The following is a 21,313-nucleotide window of genomic DNA, read 5'->3' on the forward strand; positions in this document are numbered from 1 at the left end:
CTTCACATCAGTGTTCGCGGATAGGCGTGAAGGTGTTTATGGAAAGCCTTACACAAAATATAAAGTAATCAGTCTCTCTCTCTCTCTCTCTCTCTCTCTCTCTGTCTCTCTGTCTCTCTCTCCCTTTCTCTCTCCTGTTGTACCCCAGAGAATCCTGAGACTGTTTCTGTTTGGAAAATCTTTTGTCCAACTCCTAGTTTGAGCCAGAATTTAAACCTACCTCTTCATTTCTGCTCTTCCAGTCTACCTCTGATAAACTGTTCTTCCTTTCAAATGAGGTGTTTGTCTATCATACTATGTCACTGTCAGAGACCTGAAACATAACCATACCCTTTTACCAGTTGGTGGATAGCCTGGCCTTCATTCTTCATTTCTTTAATCATGTTAAAGTTTTCCCTACTATGATACATTTCACAAGACTTTCAGGGAATGCTAAGAAACTTTCTCTGCGGAGATAAAAATAATGACACAAGTCATTTCCTTTTTGTTGCTCTTTGAATTCCCATATAAAGCTGTCTGCCGAGTATACCTTGCCTGGTCTGGCAAGCATGCTTGCTTAACATGGTTTAATGCTGGTGGCATTAGTCACTGTTAATTGCTCAAGAGCTGAGATCAGGTAGGCTGAGTTCATCTGCAAAAAAAAAAAAGATGACTGTAGTCATGTGAGGAAATAAAAGGCTCTATGGCTAATGAATGACAGAAGTCTTTTTCAAAAGAATTGAGAGTATGGCATCGTAACACACTGATCCAGAGCTCTGAAAATGCCAGAGGGCAGAAGTCTGGTGTTCTTAATTGTTTTACTTTACCCTACAACTGGTCTTTGTTTTTCCATGTATGAGTTTCTTTTTTTTAAATCTTTTAATAGAATCTGTCCTACTCCAAATTCTCTGCTTTTTTTGACTTTTAAATAGAATTTGTGGTTTGAATTAAACCCCACTTTTCAGAAATTGACCTTATCTAAAAAAGGTTTTTCTACGGATTTTTTCCTACACTGGCATTCACTTAGACAGAAAAGAGAAAAGGAGGCACACGGATATTTTGGAGGTAAGTACCTCTTTTAGGATAACCCTCTCTCTTTGCTGGGGGGCTTTGGCTAGGGGTGCACTTTCTGGAGGAAGCAAAACTCTGGAAGTAAGTTTCCAGAACTCAGGGCATTAGACAATTATGCTTTAACCTACATCCAGGGCATCTGACCTTCCAATTTTGTACTTTGCCAACTGCAAGGCAAAACTTCTAAAATCTGCTGAGTTGTCATGACAGACAGGGCCATATGGAAAGTGCTGGAAAAATTTCTTCTTAGACTATAATTGCCTTGATGGGCAGAAACTCCATCTTCTATTCAGCTGTGGAGTGTGCATGGCCCACAGAGCTTGAGGAAGTGTTCAGGGTTTCTCGTCCAAGGCTTCAAAGCAAAATTAAAATGGGGCATTGAGAACACTCTACTTGCCTGGAGGAGCCGATTATATTTTATTTCATTTTACGTATACGCTCATGTTCCTTAATCCCTGAATACATAATGTGTACACAGGTTGATGATATAAACAAAACAAAACAAAACCGAGAAACGGTGATGTGGTTGACTTGTGGTCATGCAGGTGAAGTTGCCTAGGATGCGTTGCTCCCGTCTCATTGAGCATCTGGGCGCCCTAGAGAGTATCTGAGCGCGGAAGTCAGCAAGGCTCTGCAGCATCACGGTTTAGGGTCAAAGTCTGGAACTAGACAGCCCGGGTTTGAATTCTGCTCCACAATTTCTTAACATCTCTGTGTTGCAGCTTTCCCATCTGTAAAACCACTACAATAATTGTACCTAACTCACCAAATTGTAATGAGAATTAAATAAATTAATACAGACACATTTAAAAGTGCTTCAGATGGCGTCTCACACATAGTAAACACTTTGTAACTCATATTGTAATTATTATGATTTAAAATTTTTATTATCATTAGGAATCCAGGACGCTTCCCTGGTGGCACAGAGGTTGAGAGTCCACCTGCCGATGCAGGGGACGCCGGTTCGCGCCCCGGTCTGCGAAGATCCCACATGCCACGGAGCAGCTGGGCCCGTGAGCCATGGCCGCTGAGCCTGCGCGTCCGGAGCCTGTGCTCCGCAATGGGAGAGGCCGCAACAGTGAGAGGTCCGCCTACAGAAAAAAAAAAAGAATCCACGATTTTGTGCCATTACACACGGTTCTCCATAATCAAAACAGTTGATTGCAAATTTAGCAAGTCCTCTCTCTCTCTCCTTCTTGTTCTTTCGTTCCCTTCCTCTCTCCCCCTCTCTGTTTCCTTCTGTTTCCTTTTCTCTTTTACTCTCTTCATCTAGCGCTCTGGCTTTATGTCCACATTGTGATACTTGGTATTATTGCCAGCCTTCCCTATGTCATGTTTTTAATGGCAGTGATGTGGGCAGAAGGGAGTTGTCCTGGGCAGAATGGCAGGGCTGTGCCGTCCACATCCCAAGGATGAGAAGGCGATGCTTCAGTTGCTAGGGGCCCCCACTCCATGCCTCCTCCCACGCCCATGCAGAGGAAGGAACATTTTTCTGTGTGAGGGTTGCCTTCATGTTGGAAGGGGATGGTTGATGGTGTTATTTTTGTTCCCCACGAATGTGAATGTTTAAAATAGTGCTTTATTCAATCGGCATAAGTGACACATAGACTATGTATAGTGGTGGAATTGGGCCTGGCAGACGATGAGGGCCAGATCTCACCAAACCAAGAGTCGTGGTTCTCCATGGATAGCAGCCAAGGGATCTGCTCTGAGGATGGCCAGTACAGAACCCCCATTTGGGTTGCCTGGCGAATTCATTTACACAACTACTGAACTGTTTGAAATGGAAGGATCTCAGAGCCAGTGAACTGGGATTTGGGCTTCGTTGCCATGCGGCATGCCAGTGGGTCACATTTCCTCTCTGAACCTCCCTCCAAGCCGTACTGTACTCATGAAGGGTAAGTGCATTCGTCGCTCTTCTGTGCCTTTTGACTTGGTGCCCTGCAGGTCTGGGATTCAGCCAGTGTAACTGACCCGTGAGGCTGCAGCCCAGGCTATATTTAAGTGGAGGTTTATTGTCTCGCCACGGTGTTAGAAGTTTAAGGAACCTGCTTGAGGTGGTAGGGATTTGAAGTCGTGTCACTTTTAACCCATGTGCTCCTGTTTAGTGACTATAATTAAAAGTTTATTTGAAGTGTTAAGTTCTAAGTCTTTAAAAATTGCCCCTGTACACTTCGAGTGCACAGTAAAGATTCTAGAAGGGTTTCTTCCTATTTTTAAACAAACAGATTACGTTTCATAAAGTAGGACTTTGGGGAAGGAAGGACAGAGTGTTTTATTCCTGTGAAAAGTTTTATTACCAGAACTTGATTGATTTGAGATGAAAGAGAAAGGAAATGCATAGATTTTGAGACAAACTTAAAGCTACCATATGTTCAAGGGAGATTTTGAAGTCTTTCAGAGCTGTCCTTAATTGATTTGAAATGCAATGCTGAATTTGGGTTTTATTTAAGAACAAGGGGGAAAAAAACATCTAATCAGACTTGGGAGTGAAAGATGACAGTCAGTAAAGAACAATTTCATACTTGCTAGACATCCCTGTAATAGATTACATAGGACATTTGGTTGATTTCAGTTAGAACCCACATGCGTCCTCCACCCCCAACACTCTCTCGTCATCTTAGAGCCTCTTCTCTCTACCCTCAAGTGTGGTTTCCGTATGACTAGGGAATAGACACTAAAAATATTTCTGGAATGATGTGACCCACTCTTACCCCATCCAGGAAAGGAACACGGCTTCACAAGAAACAGCACATACTTTCCTTTCGTTTCTGGGAGTCCCGGGGTCGGCCTACAGATGCTGCTCCTTCCGTGGCCGACGGCATTCAGACTCCTAGCTGCCGATGGTGCCAGGCAAACAACTGGACAGAACAGCTCAGCTACGGGAAACTGGCCACGGTCTCGGCCGGAGCCGCAGCCCCCTGGCCACAGACCACCTCTGCCGCCCCATCCAGGAGCCTTCCTTCCTCCCTCAGCCTCACCCGGGCCCCGCCACAGGGGCTGAAGAACCGGAAGGTGGTGGCAGCCGCGGCAGTGGTGCCTATAGCCTTGGGGCCAATCCAGGCACGTGGGACCCTGCTTCGGGCTACTCTGCAGCCCCTCCAGGGCCAGGGAGGGGCCCGGGACCGCCCCGGTGCTCCCCACTGTCTTCTCCTGTCGCTGAAACCTAGGCGAGGGCTCAGAATGGAAGGCGCCCCTCCTGAGCTGAATCTGCAGGCCAGACCGAAGGAGGTCAGGGAGGGGGTGAGCGGAGCTCAAGATCGCCAGGAGCTCAAGCAGCAGCTGCGGCCACTTCTCAAGCCATCGGCCTCCTCGCAGCGAGAAGAGAAATATGTGGAGATGCGCACTTCAGCTGGAGTGCAGAGGGACAGTCCCCGGACCATGAGACTTACTCTGGAGCAGCGCCCGGGGGATCAGAGGGGCTCTAGCAGCCCCAAGGAGAAAGCCCAAGACGAAGCCGGCAGCCAAGAGTGTGAGGCTCCAGCCCCCCAGAAGAATCCTGCCTCCCTGGAAGCCTCCGGACCCCAGTTCTCCGGCACTGATGAGGGCAGCAACCTCTCGTCTCCCTCCTCCGCCCTGGTGGACAAAGCAGAGGAAGGTGGCCTTTCCAAGACGGGTGATACCACCACATCCACAGGGGCTCTGGCCACCTCGTCCTCATTGTTAGACTTTGAGAGTGACAGTGGTGAGAACGCAGTGAGCTGCCAGCCCAAGGGAGGAGAAGAAGGGGGAAAACCAGGAGGCGGAGAGAGAACCGAGTGCAGAGACATGATTACCAAGTCTCAGGGCAGCAGGGACCCCCCCCAGAATCAGGAGGCTCACTACATCACCACCCACGAGATCCAGCTGAGCGAGGTAGAGCAGGACACGGATTTCGACGTGGGCCTGGCCTCCCGCTGGGATTTCGAGGACAACAACGTGATCTACTCATTCGTGGACTATGCTTCCTTTGGTGGCAGCGACGAGACCCCAGAGGACGTCACCACGCCGAGCGAAGAGGACGATGACAACAGCTGCTACCTCAGCACCGCTCCCAGCACCAACGCCACCCGGACACCCAGCCCCACCGGCAGTGACCCTGCCCGCCCCAGCGCGGGCAGCAGCGGTGGCGACACCAGCAGCACGGAAGTGGGCAGCGGCCCCTCGGACAGCAACCCCACTCCCCCAGCCACGGGGCCTGGCACTGCCACCCCGTGTGAGCCCTTGCTGCAGCCGCTGGAGGCAGCCTCAGCCGCCGCAAGCAGCTGCGGGAGTGCAGCAGGCCAGATCCTCCTATCAATCAAACCGACTTCCCGGGCTATAAATGAGCCTAGCAACGTGTGTGCAAAGCAAAACATTATTTACGCTGCCAAGCATGAAGGCGACATGAGCCTCCGCGTCTCTACAGCTGCTGAACACAATTCAAGTTCACTGAAGCAAGACCCGGCTGCAGCCGTGGCTCAGGACCATGCAAAGAAATTCATCGCCGTCCCTGCTCGCCTGCAAACGCGGTGCGGGGCCGTCCGGGCGAAGGAGCTGGTGGACTCCTCCAGCGGGGCCTCCAGTGCCGTGAGCGAGCTGGACGACGCCGACAAAGAGGTGCGTAACCTGACCTCCCGGGCCTTCCGGAGCCTCGCTTACCCCTACTTTGAGGCTCTGAACATCAGTTCCCGGGAGTCCTCCTCGCTCTCCGAAGTCGGCTTTGGGCGCTGGTCGGCCTTCCTGGACTTGAAATGCGCAGGCGTTGGAGCCAGGGTGGAACAGAGTCTCCTCAGGAGCAGCGCCGCCTCTGTGGCTGCGGGTCTGAGGAAGGGCAGTGGGGCCAGGACGACCGCAGACCAGCTCTACATCCAGTCCAAGAAGTCCCAGACCAAGGCCTTGGAGTTCGTGGTCAGCAAAGTCGAGGGGGAGATCAAACACGTGGAGACACCTCTGTGTTTCCAGAAGCAGGTCCAGTCGGGCTCCCACGTGGTCACCCTTCTCGAGCCTCTGAATTTACGCAGTGAGAGCAAAGCCAGCTCCGCCGCGGGGCCCTGCAGGGCCACCAAAGGCCCCAGCAAGGGCCCCGGGTCAGTGTACACGGATGATGGCTCGGAGACCTCTGAGGGCAGCAGGCTTGCCTCCCGAGCTGACAGCCCCCAGAAGAAGTCCAAGTTTGCTTCCAGTCTGCTCAAAAACGTCATCTCCAAGAAGATGCAGCGGGAACATGAGTTCAAAATGGAGAGGGGAGAAGTCAGTGACACATCCCACCATAACCTCTCCAGCACCTCCAAGGAGACGGAGGGCCCTCCCCCCGGGGGTGAGAAGCAGCGGGAGAAGGGCCTGCAGAGGCAGAGTTCTCGCCACTCGGAGGCCGGCTCTGAGTACACGGTGGTCAGCGTGTCTGATGCAGGTGGGGAGGGGTCCGTAGCTGGGTCTAAATCCCCAGTTTTCAAAGCCAGTGCCCCTCGGGAGAGCCATGCAGGCTCCAGCCGTAATTTCGCCAATGGACCCCCAGTAGAAGTGTGTGAAATTAAAAAGAGTGCGTCAGAGACTGTCAAGAGCATCTTCCTCCGTAGTCAGAACAGTGCATTCCGGTCATGGAAGGAGAAGGAGGCTGACAAGCGGGAAGAAAAGGCCCCCATCGGGAAGCTGAAACTCCCCAAAGGGGGCGACTGGAGGGCTGATATCGGGGAGATCTCTGCCAGTAAGTCCACCATCATGTCTCGCCTCTTTGTCCCCAACATCCAGCAGACACCCAAGGACAAGCAGCCGGGGAAGCAGGCCACCAAGCACCCCGCTGCCCAGGCCACCTCCACAGCAGTGGTCAGGCCCAAGGCTCCCGAAATTAAGATCCGGCTGGGAAGCGTGCAACAGCCGAGCTCGGACTTCAACATTGCCAAGTTGCTCACACCCAAACTGGCCAGTGGCAGCGCCTCGAACCTCTTCAAGACCACTGAGGACAACAGCAGGGCACAGCAGAAACTCTTCCGGGGGGACAACCTGGAAAAAGTGCCCCAGTTCCAGGTGAGAGATGTCAGGGACAAGTCCAAGGCCCAAGGCCCCCTCCACCAGGTAAGAGATGTCCGGAAACTCATCAAAGCGTCAGGGGACAGCAGTGACAAGGGCAGCGTTACCCCAGAGCAGGGGCTGACCGGGCCCAAACCCAGGCAGCTGGCTCCTGCAGCTGGTGGATCGGGATCCCTGTCCCCCATGGTGATTACGTGCCAGGCTGTGGTGAACCAGAGGGAAGACGGCACAGACCGAGAGCCCAGGGAGAACGTGGGCGTGGAGGGCAGCAGCAGGGCCTTGAATTCCTCCTCACCAGAAGGGACAGTCTTGGTTCACAGGGCATCTGGCAGGCTGCCCGTGGCCACCATCGCCCCCAATAAGCCTGAGCAGGGTTCGTACCTGCCCGTGCTCAAGATCGTCTCCAAGGCTCAGAAGACCCCAGAGAAGGCCAAGGAGGAGGAGGTCAAGGAGGAAGGAAGGGGCCCCAAGACATCCCGCAATGCTCTGGAGAAGCTGACGGCGGCCGTGAGGTCCATGGAAGAGCTGTACAGCTTCAACAGGAACGAGTGGAAGCGGAAAAGCGACCCCTTGCCCCTGATGACCGACAGCCACGTCCTGTCGCTCATCGCCAGTGAGGAGAGAGGAGGGGCCGGGGGTGCTGAGCGGGAACCCGACAAGTTGGCCAAACGGGTGGGTGGGGGCGGAAGAGCGGGGCGCCGGGCACAAGGCGCAGGTGTGGTCCTGCGAGGGGGCCCCATAGAGCGTCTGCAGCGGAGGAACTCCAACCCGAGCGCCGAGAGTGTGTCCGCCCGCGCGGCCGCCTTTGAGAACCTGGCCAGGGAGAGGCCCCGGTCCCTTTATATCCCCCCGGTGCACAAGGATGTGGACAGAACCCAGCCCCTGCCCCCGCTCCCCAGCCACCAGAACATGCTCACAGTGAGCGCCAGCAGCACCCAGAAAACTGGGGGTGTCGCTGGCAAGTTCCCACAAGGCCCCGCTGCAGAGAGCCCTTCGGCGGCAAAGGGCATCAAATCGCAGGGACTCCGGTCTCTCAAGATCTCTCCGGCCACTCGGGCATCTCTCGAAGAGGTGACCAACAGGAAGAATGGCAGCCATCTGGAAAAGAGCCATAGCGACTGTGAGAACTACCTGACCATCCCCCTTAAAGGGAGCTCTGCAGCTGGGGAGCTTCCAGGCAGGCCTGGGGCGGGGAGGGAGGCCCCTCCCTCCTCAGCCACCTCTCTCTGCAGCTTGCCCCCGCTGAGTGCCCGCAGTCAGGTCCCCAGTAGCCCCAAAGGCTCTCAGGTCAGCGGAACCAGCCGGCCAGCTTGGCGCACCAAGCCTGACGACCCCCGGGGCACGGGAACTGCCCCCGCAGAGCCACAGAGCCCCGAGCATCCCCCCACCACGATCTACCACCAGCAGCTGCTGCCCTTCACCCTCCAGGGGGCGCAGCCCAGGTCCTCTGCTTCTCCCCACCAGGCATGCCTGCCCCGGCGCCTGTGGGCCCAGCTCCGGTCCCCACAGACCCCTTCCAGCAGCCGCAGCCTCCGCAGACCCAGCGCAAGATGCTCCTGGATGTGACAACCGGCCAGTACTATCTGGTGGACACACCAGTACAGCCCATGACCCGGAGACTGTTTGACCCCGAGACGGGGCAGTATGTGGACGTGCCCATGACCTCCCAGCAGCAGGCTGTGGCTCCCATGTCCCTGCCCGGGCCTCCCTTGGCCCTGAGTCCGGGGGCCTACGGTCCCGCCTACATGATCTACCCCGGGTTTCTGCCCACGGTGCTGCCCGCCAATGCCCTGCAGCCCACGCCAATTGCTCACGCTCCAAGGGGCGCCGAGCTCTCCCCGCTGGCAGCAGAGCCCCCCAGCAAAGAGGCAGCTGCATCTTTCACCGAGGCCCCTTACTTCATGTCCTCCGGTCAGTCTCCCACCTCCTCCTCTGCCCCAGCGGCCACATCCCAGCTGGTGGGGGCCAAGGGCTTTGCCCAGCTGCATGGCAAGCCTGTCATCAGCATCACTTCGCAGCCCCTGGGGCCGCGGATCATCGCCCCCCCCTCCTTTGACGGCACCACCATGAGCTTCGTGGTGGAACACAGATGATGGGCGGTCACCAGAAAGCAGAAGGGCGCAGCTGCTGGTGAGTGGACATCACTTTGATAATCAGGTTTAAGGGATTAAGAGCAGTCCTATTTCTTTGTGTTTGAAGGGGCAGACTTACAGCAGCGGAGGCTGTCTCTGGAAATGGGCATTTCGGAAGAACAGAACAAAAACTGCATCCGTATTATTAAGGAGCTAATTTTCTTGCCAAGCTTCCTTCTCTCCCTGCTCCTCAGTCCCACAGCTGGCCTTTCCCCTTTGACCTTTTCAAATTGCCTGAGTGTTTTTCCCACAGTGAGTGGGAGGGAGGTGAACCCTGGATCTCTCAGGTTAGCCTTGGGTGAAGATTGGCAGGGGGAAGCAATAAAAACCCGGTCTGGATTTTGTGGAGTGAGCGAGCTTCACTCTATTCTTAGCAGCCCCTGTGACAGGCACGAAAATCCTTGGGGACACCGTTACTCTGGTTACTCCTCAGAGTAAAGAGAGTCAAAGACTGACATTTTCTTGTTAGGAGGTTTTCTAAAATCTACAGAAAGGCTTCTCTCCCTCCACCACATCTTCCTCTTGGAGTTTCTTATACAAAAAGGCTGTATTTTTAAGCTCTTGTTTTTGTTTTCAGACAATCAGAATACTTTTTCTTAGGTGAGTCCAGTCTTTAGGGTATTTTACATACACACACACACACACACACACACACACACACACACACACACTCGGCTTGACCTCCAGGGGAGGAGGAGATTCCGGGCCTGCAGTGACTCCTGAAGTGGAGCTGCTGTGTTTGATCCAGTTCGTTCAGACTGAACCCACTACGCTCTGCAGCTGATCCCTACAAGGCACTCATTTTCCTATCTGCATTCTCTCCCTTCAGAAAAGAATCAACTCCCCCTTGCCCCCTCTAAAGGAAATCAGATGAAGTAGATGTAGATCCTGACACCCAAGTTAACTCAGATTCACCGACAGGAATCCTGGCTGTAACTACAGTCCATGGAACTTGATAGGAAAGGTGAGCTCGGGTTTTCTGAACCAGGACACTTCAGGTCAAAAACATAAGACAGGGGCAACCTTCAGATACAGCACAAAGCTGCCAGCCCTGTGGGGAGAAATTTGCCCTCTCATTCTCCTGTCCTCTTCACATGAGGAAGGGTTGACATCATAAATGCTTCTGAGGAGTTTCACTCCTTGGTAAGATCATACTGAACCTTTATTTTTAGGAGAGGAACCCTTTCTACGCTTATATGAAAGAAATAAGCCATTCCTCTCTCTTCTGTACTTAAAACAAACAGGAACATTGTTTCTTTCTTCAAGGAAAGAGCCTTAAATTAGGAAGTAGGATCATTAGATCAGAATCCCAGCGTCTTCTCACCGGCTGTGTGTTCTTAGACATGCAAACTCTCTAGCACATGTGACACTCATGTGTCAATAATTTCTACTCCTCAAAATGTATCTGAATGTCAGATGATACAACAGTGTATTGCAAAATATAAAACCTTTCCAAATTAAGGGATTGTTACTATGCATTACATTTCTCGGAGTGCAAGACAACATTAGGCCACTGTTCAAAAATCCTTGGGTTTTTCTGTAAGAATTCAGGTGAAAGCACAAGCCTCATTTTACTTGCAATCTAGAAACAGATGATTTCCTTTCCAAGAATTTGCAACGGGCCCTATGTAATGACCACAAATACAGAGGGGAGGGAAGATTAAAGATAAATAATGTATCTATTGTTCGGTGTAGAAAATAAAGAAATATGCATGTGGAAGAGGCGCAGATTTAGAGAATTCATTTTGTAGAAGGAAAAGAGTAGCCTCTAGATAAAAGCATTTTCATCTTCTGGACAGGTGGGATGTTTACCTACGGCTCTCTGGGAGCAGCTAATCCTGCGAGGCCTTTGTGTGAGCTGTGCAGGTGCAGAGCAAGGGGAAAGGAGGACAGGGCCCAGAGGAGGGAGGAACCGGGCACACGCTCGAATCGAATCGTGTCCCTGTAGCAGCTGCCTTTGGCCTTTCTCCTGTCTGCTGAGCCTGGAGAGATTAGGCCTGGAGTTGTTTCCATCAGACACAAATACAAATCAGAGTTTTCTGTATTGGAGATTTGAACAGTGATTTCTTTGAAAGCTTTCCCTTCTTTAACCTTTATTTTAGTCCTAAAGATAGAAAGCGAAAGACTAGTCAGGAGCTAGTTATTAGCTTTTTGTGTACAGGCAAAAATCTAATTACCCAAATTCAGATAATAACTGAAATCATTATAAAAATCCTTCAAAACTCACCACCCTGAAAGTCCTATGCCACTTTCCAAAGAAAAGTCAGATACATAAAAAAGAAGTGTATAGTTCTTTTCCTTGTGTGAAAAAAATTTAAACATGGTTCAGATATATCAAAAATTACATTGTACACCCCCATCCATCAGTTGGTGTTAATACGGATGGTCAGTGTGAGAAGGCTTGGAAGCTGTTTTCAGTTTAAGATTTCCTTTGAAAACCAGACTTACTCCAGAGTTTTTCCTTGCGGTAAGGTAGGGTTTTATGTGCCCCTTTCAACTAGAAGTCACATAAATGGTTTGATCCAAGCACAGCATTTCACAGAGAAGAAAACTAGGGCTTAGAAAGAAACGGTTTTGCTGAGGTCCCCAGAGAGTGAGAGAGCCAGGATGGGCCTGGCTCCCAGCTCCTGGACCACGCCATGCGCTGTTTGTTTGTTGGTAGGAGGCATGAAACGCAAGAAGGATGGCAGAGAAGTGCAATGGATCTGCTCTGCCTCTCCAGACATTTGTGAAATGAACGTCTGAACAAAAAGCACTAATTCCATCATTCATTCAACAAACGTGAATTACATGTTTACACTCCGCCAGGCACGGTGTACTCTGCAGCGAGGCTATAAAGCCACACGTGACCTGGTACCGTCCCACAGCCCAGGAGCCAGCTGGAGGGCACAGACCGTACATGCAGAACTGCGAAACCAGTGTTCAAGTCCTGTCTTAACCTTTAAGATTCCTTCCAGCTCAAATAATAAGTATTTCATCATCTATTTTTAGCTGCACGTTGTAACAGGGAGCCTTTCTTTCTCCCCTGTGTAGATTTGAGCATAGCCAGCTGCTGCTACTCTCGGATTATTCTCTTATGAATTTTCCTCTAGTTTTGCTTTCATAGGTAGGGTCTTCCCTGCTCCTCTCCCTCCTGTGGTGAAAATTGCAGCGCTCCTCAAACTTCGCCAGGTCACAACCCATCTCAGAAGATAAGTAGCAATGTTACGTATTTTATTTGTATTTAGTAATGACATCACACATTGTGATAAATGGACCAGGCTGTTCCCAGCCGGTGGCCCAGAGGCCGGGAAGTCCCAACAGGAACCCATTGATAACACACCAGTGTGCTGAGCACAACAGTTCAAACCTTCACAACTCTCTCCATTTTTGTTAGGCCTTTTCTGTTTCAGGCCTTTGTTATTTGTTCATTTTAGTTTTGAAAGTTCCTTCTCCACAGGACCTTCGATGTCTTTTCTGATGAGAGTTTTTTGTTTTCTGTCATTCGAGACATGTAGCTGTATTTTTCCTTCCCTAATATGTTCACTTTCATGCTTTCTCCTGCCCACTTAGATACCATATTTTTGTTTTAAAATTTGAGACTTGATACTAAATACCGTTTACAAGGGCATAAAGATAAATGTGTAATAATAACGACAGAAAACTTTAAGTTGCACCATGCCTGCTACCCAGTGGGTATTACAATTATTTTGTTTCCTTTGAATGTCTATTCTTTTTTCTGTAAAACTTTACCCATTTGTTTCTTCATTTCTGAGTGTGCTTTATGTTCTTCCTACATCGTTGGTCTTTCTTTTCTTCTCACCCCCTCAGAGTTATTTCTACCCTCTGAGTTAAGTGACCCTTCTTAAGTCACAGTGTCCCTCTGGGGCAGAGTTGGGACTCAAAACCTAAATCATCCCAGACCAGAGTCTATTTTCCATTTGCTTCTTTCTTCCTGCTTCCCAGTCCCCTTCTCTTTTTCTCCCCAGGGCCACTCTTCTTTCTGGTCCTCCATCTTGGGGTCGGGCCCCCAGTTTACTTCCCCTCTTTTCTTCCCTTGCTTTTTATTTGAGAATTTACTTTCTGTTCTTTGCTATTTTTTTTTAAATTCCTTATTGTGGTTTCTCCTTTCCCATTCGCTTGAGTTGATTTAGTTTAAAGCCCCACTTTGCTTTTTCCCTTCTCCTCCCTTTTCTGTTTGGAGTCTGTTGTCACCACAGACTGGACAGCTTCAAGGGCAGGCTTGAAGCTGCGGCTCCTTCACCTGCGTTCTCTGCAGCCTTGTGCATGAGGCCAGGTGACGGACGAGGCTGCTGGCTGCAGGCTACAAGCTCGACAGTTCATTTCCAGCTCATCCCATGATTACATCCTTGAATCAATTCATTTATATCTATTTTTTCCCCTAATTTGATGGTGGCTTCCTCTCCTGATTATTATATACAGCTGCTGTTTTATTTTATTATCTTCCTCGTGTCTTCTTTTTGCCATTTCTTTTCTCCCTTTCTCTTTTCTTGGATGGTAGCTTTCCCCATTCTTATTATTTTGTGCCTTTCTCTACAATTTTATTGCCTTATATTTTCTTCTCAACTCTCTACAAAATTAATAAAAACATGAAAAGTAATGTGTATTAATCATTTATTATCTACTAAGATTTGACATGGTGCTACTTGATTCTTTAAACGAGTGGGTACTATTCTTAACCCTATTTAACAAATGAAAAAATAACTTGTCCCAGATTAAGAGATCAGCTGAAATCCAGGCCCTTCAAGCTTGGGGGCCCATGCTCTTATTGATGACCCCTAGTTTGCCCACTTTCTCCCTCTCTGCCCTCCCCGTCTCAGTTCCTTGTTGTGAATTGTCCTTCTTCCCTTATTTGGGAAAAAAGAAGGAGGGAATAAGGTAAGAAATTGACCCTGAATCTGGCGATGTCTAGCGTATACTAAGCCTCCGTATGTGTTTTTCTTTTGATTAAAGTTTAGCCCTCCTATGTCCCAAAGACAAACAGTTCCAGCACTTCTAGGGGCTGTGGCTCCCAGTGTGTGTGTGGTCTGTAATAATTTTGTGTGTATGTGGGGATGGGTGAGTGTGGTCTGTCACCTGAGCGTGGGATCCCACTGGATACTGATGGGCTCATGCCTTTCAGTCTAAGAGAAACTGTGTGGCTTTGACTAAAACCCAGGTATCTGCACCATGAAGTCAGGCAGCCCTGGCCCAAAATCTTCCTCCTCTGGATAAGTGACTTACCCTCTCTGGACCTCAGTTTCCTCAACTGTAAAATGGGGATGCCTCTCAGGAACGTCGTGAAGATTGAATGGTAAAATCACTGCAAAGGATGTGGCACAAAGTCCATGGCATGTAGTAAGAGCTCTATCTTCCTTGGAGACTAGAAGCTCATCAATGCCTCAGAAGCCCCTCACCTCTCAGGGCCCTCCACCAAGGCAGAAAGTCAGCCCTTATTCCTGTAGACTCTCAGGACAGCACCAGGGACCCGTATCCAGGATTGCTTGATATTTCCCCAAACCAGAGGTCATGCCCACAGCTCTGCAGTCCCCTTTGGGCTGCCTGATCTCCTGGGTCAGGCCAGTTGGCTGTGGTCGGGGTCCTCTAGTAGGCCCCACGGCTTTCCAGCATGTTACACAACTCTGGGCATAGTTGGCCAGCTGCATGTGGTGATTTTCCTCTCAGTCTGGGCACAGACCTCTGTGGAGCAAGGGAAAATCTGACCCAACATCCCTGCTGAACTCTGTCATGTGTTCCGGTCCTAAAATCATGGGAAGTCATCCAGGCCAAACTGCCCGGTGACACAGTGCAGTCACTCCTCTCCCTTTACTGACTTCTTCGTGCCCCTCTGCTAAGTTGAACCGGCAATTTTTATTATTTCATCCTTAATAGGAATTGGAGCATTTTATTACTTTCAAAGTTTCAAACAAAATTCCTAGAAGGTTAATATAAGCGGAAGCAGTATCCTGGAAAAGAATGAAAAGGCCGTATCTGGACTATGGATCCCCAAAAATGATCCCAGAAGCTGGTAGAAACAGATTTCTCTTCCATTCCTCAGACTGCTCTCCCCATCCTGTACGGTTTTCTCTCTCTCCCTCCCTCTCTCTCTCTCTCTCTCTCTCTCACTGTTTCTCTCTCTCTCTCTCTGTCCCCCTTCTGCTCAGAGAGTCCTTGCCAACCTTGCTTCACGATGGGATTCAGCTTGAGTTGTCACTAAATCCTTGCATCCCCATTAAAACTTTTCTTCTTAGTCTATTTTCTTCTCCTCCCCCTTGTAATTATATATATTTTTTCCTGTTGCTACTCCGTGTGTCCTAAGGTAAAAAAAAAACTTTTAAACTTTTTAGCAAATGAGAAGTTTCCAAACCCACAACTGTCCCTTTCCTCTTGAAAGTCATTTCTTGATATAAAACACAAAAGAGTAAAACCAACAAACTTGAAATATATACACATGCGCTATTCTCTAAACCCATAATTATTCTTATAGACTTCTTTTTCCTTAAGTATATACTTAACACAGGTCAGTTTCTAGATGGCAGGATTAAAATACCCTTTGCCGCACTGCTCTGCCTATAATTGATTAGATAGCTGTTATTTGATACTTCTTAGAAGTTACTTTTCACACGCTAGAGTCTTCTAACCCCTAACAAATACTACCTGTAGGCCACTCTATTTCTGTCTTCATAATATTACGTTCAAATATCAACTCCCAAAGGTTAATTTAAAAATGTTCTTTAGGCCAAGTTCTAATAGATACATAGAGAGAAAGAGATTAACAGAAAGAAAGGGCTAATTTTCAGTAAGCTTTTGAACATGTCAATGCTTGTCTTAGAATGGATTTAACTAAGTTATAGGCTCTAACCAGTATATCTCATTTTAAACAAAATGCGCAATGTGAAGTTCCACATAATTTAAGTAGTGACCATTCACTTTAGAGTATAGAGTTTATTCATTTAACTAGATTAATAACTCATGGTAAATTTCAAATGTTTCACTTTAGTTTAAATATCATTTTTGTATATTTTAGGAACATATCGGTTATACTATTTTATCTCTGTTATGGATGGTTTCAGTAAAACTAAATATTTAACTCTAAAATCATTTTTGAATGGTTGACTGTATTTAATTCAAGTTTCAAAGAGAGGGTTCCATTTGAGGCAATTTCTTGAAGTCAGTAGGATGTGTCTAGTAGGTTCAGAAACACACTCACCAAACACATTTTAAAATGTGAACTTCATCATTATTCACACTGAAATTAGCCAAATAGTTAAATAAAATGTATTTTGTCATTTTTCTTCCTTATTTAAGAGCGAGATTTACTAACAATCTTTTCCTTGATTATGTTTGTTTATAGGAGTAAGACAGAAAGATGGATGAATCTTCTTGAATCAGAAGGCTGCATTGTAACAGCACTAAGAATTTATCTGGAAACCTTCCTCTACATATGTTATTCTTAGTTTTTGCTTCTATAAACCAAGTGTGTAAGTTCCTATATTTTTCTGAATAACCCTGTTAAGACAGCTTGTGTTATTTTAGTTTTATGAAGCTGATTGAATGGTTGCATTTTTCCTGTGTAAAACTATTTCTTTTTATACTTTAATACAGAATATAAGCTTTCCCTTCATCTTTCCCTCCTGCATTTGTGACTAGGCAAACAATCTCTTACATGTTCTCATAGCTCAGTCAAATCATACAACAGAGTAGGATTGGTTCTGTTGTAAACCGAATGAGCAAATCAGTAATTTGGATCACAAATCTCCCTGCAGAAGCTTGGAATATATCAGGGCTGGCTGGCAGAGTTGTAGCACTTGTTTGGATTTAAATATGATGGGTCTGCATTTTGGATCATGCCTAGTCGTTCTCTTGGTTATGTTTTACATGTTCTTTTATTGGGTTTAGCATGATTTCAAATGTGATTGTGGAAAGGTGGTTTGAACTTTTGTGCCTTGTTTTAAGTTTCCCATTGGTACAATGCTATGACACTATCTGTTGCCTTAAGATAGAATGGCTTGAAAGACTAGAGAGCCAGTGGTTGCATTTAAAGTTAAGTTCTTAGTTTCAGAAAGGTATAAAATATCTACTTCCCTCAGAATCCAACCTCTGCTATGAGTGTATAGGGTTATTTTTCTTCTTCAATGATCCCTCCTTAGTTGCACACTCCTGTCTCTCACGGATTATTTGGAGCCTGAAGAGTGACCTGTTTGGGGCAGTGGAGTAGAAAGTAAACTCTGATTTGTTGGCTCTGATTATCTCCAGCCCTAGCCATACCCATAGCAGTGACCTAGGTTTATATCATTTGCTCTTTATGGTTTTAAGAGATGTCGAGAATCTAAATCACAGAACCTTTCATTGACATTCAGTACTGACTCAGTTGTAGCCCAATTCTGAAGGTTATTTTAATGAGTGTTCACGGTGAGTTTTGAAGAGTTGATTGAACAGATAAATATTTAGCTCATCATAAAAATGAGTCAGTATATATTCAACAAATGTTACGTTGGAATATTTCTTTACTTTTTAAAACAATAATTGGAAGGTTCTCCCAGACTTTTTTTTAAAGGAATCTCCTCTTATTTACTTATTTGTTCAAAGATAAAGCATTCTGGTAATTTTTTTAAAGGCTTATTTTGATTTTAATGATCATCAATATTGGTTTCTGCTTAAAACAGCTTCTTGAAACCATAGAATTTTATACTACTCATAACTGAAGGTGTGAGTAGAAAAACTAAGAGACTGATTTTTGTATGATCTGTGTAATCTCATTACTTTGTATTTATGCTTTCCATCTCAGTTGGACTCTTTAAAAAAAAAAAAACAAAACTCAATTTCACATTCAGGAACTTCCTTAAAGGGATCTTACTCTGAAAAGAAGTTCTGTTGGGTAAAAGGAAGGGTTTGAGGCAGGAATAGTCAGCTCTGGTCACAATTCAATCAGTCATTGGGCTGATGAGCTATGACATGAAGCGGTAGCCTCTCTGAGACATGGAACATGAAATATGAAACAGTCTCTGTGTTTGGAAAAGATGCCCTTGTGCCATATTGGGGAGAGCGTTATTCCTTTGTCATAGAGGTCTTCTTACCCAAGTACATCAACAGATTCACCCCAGAGCCTGCTTGATTTTTCACCACTGGGAAACTTCTCTTACAGCATCAGCCTTTCCTCATTTTCAGTAGAGATGTGCTGGGTAAGAGGTCACTTAATATTGAAACAAGAAAGTAGACTCAGATCTTAAGCTTAGAATACTTAAAGCAGCACCGTGAAATCTCACGTATTTGAACGCATCTTGTGAAACTCAGATAGGATTCGGCAGGTAGAACCAGAATTGATAAGACTGTTTTAGAATGACATGTATATATAATATCATGTATATGTAATATATACATGATAAGTATATATTATATGTGTATGACTTTTAGGAAAACCCAGTGCTCATGTCAAGTAGTCAACGGCTTGCCAGGTCTTCAAAATGAGAGACATCTTCTTTCCTAGAACATGTGGTAGAGTTCTTACCTGCCAAGGGTCTGGGAAGCCCATAAGCTATTTATCACTATTTATCATGACTTATCACCAGCAGATCTGAGCCTTAAATTCTCACATGGAGGTAAACTAGGACAGAAACTTGGAAAGAAAGGAGAACTTTTCATTTGTCGGTTCTATCAGAGAGGCCGTGTCCTCTGAGAAGCTGCTGTGGATGTAGTAAATGTCCAAGTGGTTAAAATGTGACTTTAAAATAGTATTCTATGAATGCCATATCATCTACTGTTAATTTTATGGCTTTCCATTTCATCAAGCCATAAAAAAGCAAATCAAACCTGCCGGGCCATTTACCACCTCGAGTGATAAGGAGGAACATTTTTAAAAACATGAGGTAAATCTAAATCCTCATTTTCATTGTTTTATTATTTCTTGAGGTTGAATTGATATTTGAATAAAACAGTTGTGCCCTTTCTTTTTCAACCCAAGCTAAGTAGGAAAAACCAAGAGTCTATGAAGCCTTCCGACCCATAAAACCATTACCCTACCAGTGTCCTTTTAGCTACTGAAATACTCTTTTATGGCTCATGTACACAAAACCATTACTAAAGCATGTAGCATTTCCTATATAGTGCCTGGAGCTTGAATCTAATTAGCATTGCAGAGTCTGGCTTTCGCCGTTTCCTCTCAGGGTGACATGTGTGACTCAGTTTTCCAGATGAACCACAGGGCATTTTGTGTAGAAATCTTGATCCATTTCCTGTTTTTCCCTGTTGGTTAAATGGTAAGGTTGAAATATGCCCCATTTGAATTGTTTTTGGAAAACTGAACAAATTTGTAACCCGTACGAAAATCTAAGTCACCAGAATGTATTTTTCTTAAAAAGCACTCACTGAAATTGCCCTCAGGATGAGATGAAGCCCAGATATGCTGTTAGTGACTTAACATATCGGTTCTCTGTATGTCTGCCTGTGTCTCCGTATGTCTGTATGTGTATGGCTCTCTGGATATCATTGAGTAAGTAAGCTAAAACAAATGACACTTTGACGTCTTTATGATAAATCTTAAATGTTAACACACATTTCAAATCCATCCTTGTATCACTAGGAAATATCTAGCGATATAAGTTTCTTAATTTCAGATTTAACTTCATCATTCTAGCCTCTTAAAGAGATTTAATGCATTTTAATTATTTTCATATTCCATAGAAACGGAAGTCAGTGTTTGCTGCAAACTGAATGCCCATGCTACCTGAAATAACACTTTGGAGTGCAGGACAGTGTTGATTCTTAAGTAGATTGACTATAATCTCATGATAAGTATATATTATACGTGCATGAAAAAACACATTCAGTAATAGTCTCTGTTTAAAAGCTATCACGGTATACATTTTCGAATGTGGTGCTTGAGGAGTTTTATTCTACAGTTTACAAGGTGTAGGTTTGCACCCCAAATTCTCAGGGTATGCTGTTTTACCCAAATACTTGAAAGAAAAAGGTGCCCTGTATTTTATCAGTACTGTTGAGGGGAAAAATTATGTGTAGGTTTGTTTTACAAAACTACTTATAAAAATCAACTACACAAATTATGTTAGACTTTTACATAATTCCTAAGGAAGTATACATATAGATATGATACATATTTTCAAGAGACTGTTTCTAACTTCTGGGTCCTAAGTAGACCTCACAGGTGCATAAAATCATTAATAAAGCATGTAGCATTTGCTAAATCGTACCTTGAGCTTGAATCTAATTGGAATTGCAGACTCTGGTCCTTGGGGGGGGAAAAAAAAAGTGTCCGTCTGTGTCACATGTCATTACAAGGCCCAGGGGAGGTTTCTGAAAATTGGACTCATTTGTATGCCCCTTGTCTCAGAAGAGAACTAAATGTTCACAGTAGCATTTGTAAGCTGTTAACATTCTTGTTTTATGTTGCAGCTAGAGCATATTATTAGTTATTTTCCTATTTGATTCATAATGGTGCAGAATAAAACATACACACACACACACACACACAACACGTTGAATTTGATTTCTTTTTTAAAGTTTACTACTTGCTTTTTATAAGCTGGTATTAATGGCAAAAAGTGCTATCCAGGGCTCCCTGAAATTACTTGTCATCCCTGTATCTTTTTCTAGCAGGTGGTCCTTTCTTTTTCTCCCCCTTTGAAGACGTAGGTTTCTATATTTACATTGAAGTCATCTTATTGTACAGTAAAGACAGTGATGGTTGAAAAGAATGTGAAGACTGAGGAAGTTAGGTCCCAAACAGAGGAGAGTAAATTGTGTGGTAAATGGAGAAAGACATTGGATAACGCTGAATTATACCCCTGACTATGAAAAAACCAGTGGGAAATGGAAAGAACATGAACATTTAAACTGCTCTCAAGATAGAAATCTTGGTGGAAGAGTTCCTACTTGAGGTCTGATGTGATTCAATTATGGAATGCAGTGAGCATGGCCACTGTGACTGTGAATCCAGCCCAAAAGCTCTGAGAATTACTTTATCAGTGGATTGCATGTGGAGAAAACTACTTAGACAAGGACTCTGTGAGACTGACTAGCTTATTTACCTTTAACTGCCAGCATTTGCGATTGTGCGATCTTGTGTAATGGTCTTTTATTTTGACTCTTTTTGAAAAAAAAAAAATGTGTTGTTGTTGTTTTTCCAGTAAAAGTAAATGCAAAGGAAA

The 21,313-nt window shown here is 46.1% G+C and overlaps 1 protein-coding gene across 1 annotated transcript; it reads left to right on the forward strand.

Annotated features, from left to right (window-relative positions):
• The first annotated feature begins 704 nt into the window (after positions 1-704).
• Positions 705-21,313, forward strand: C5H4orf54 (chromosome 5 C4orf54 homolog). The gene is given in 4 exon segments (XM_032633060.1): positions 705-2,948; positions 3,774-8,476; positions 8,479-9,168; positions 16,504-21,313. Coding segments are annotated over 3 exon segments (5,424 nt in total). The 5' UTR covers positions 705-2,880; the 3' UTR covers positions 9,132-9,168; positions 16,504-21,313.

Source organism: Phocoena sinus, chromosome 5, assembly GCF_008692025.1.
Source record: "Phocoena sinus isolate mPhoSin1 chromosome 5, mPhoSin1.pri, whole genome shotgun sequence".
In the NCBI taxonomy this organism is placed as follows: Eukaryota; Metazoa; Chordata; class Mammalia; order Artiodactyla; family Phocoenidae; genus Phocoena; species Phocoena sinus.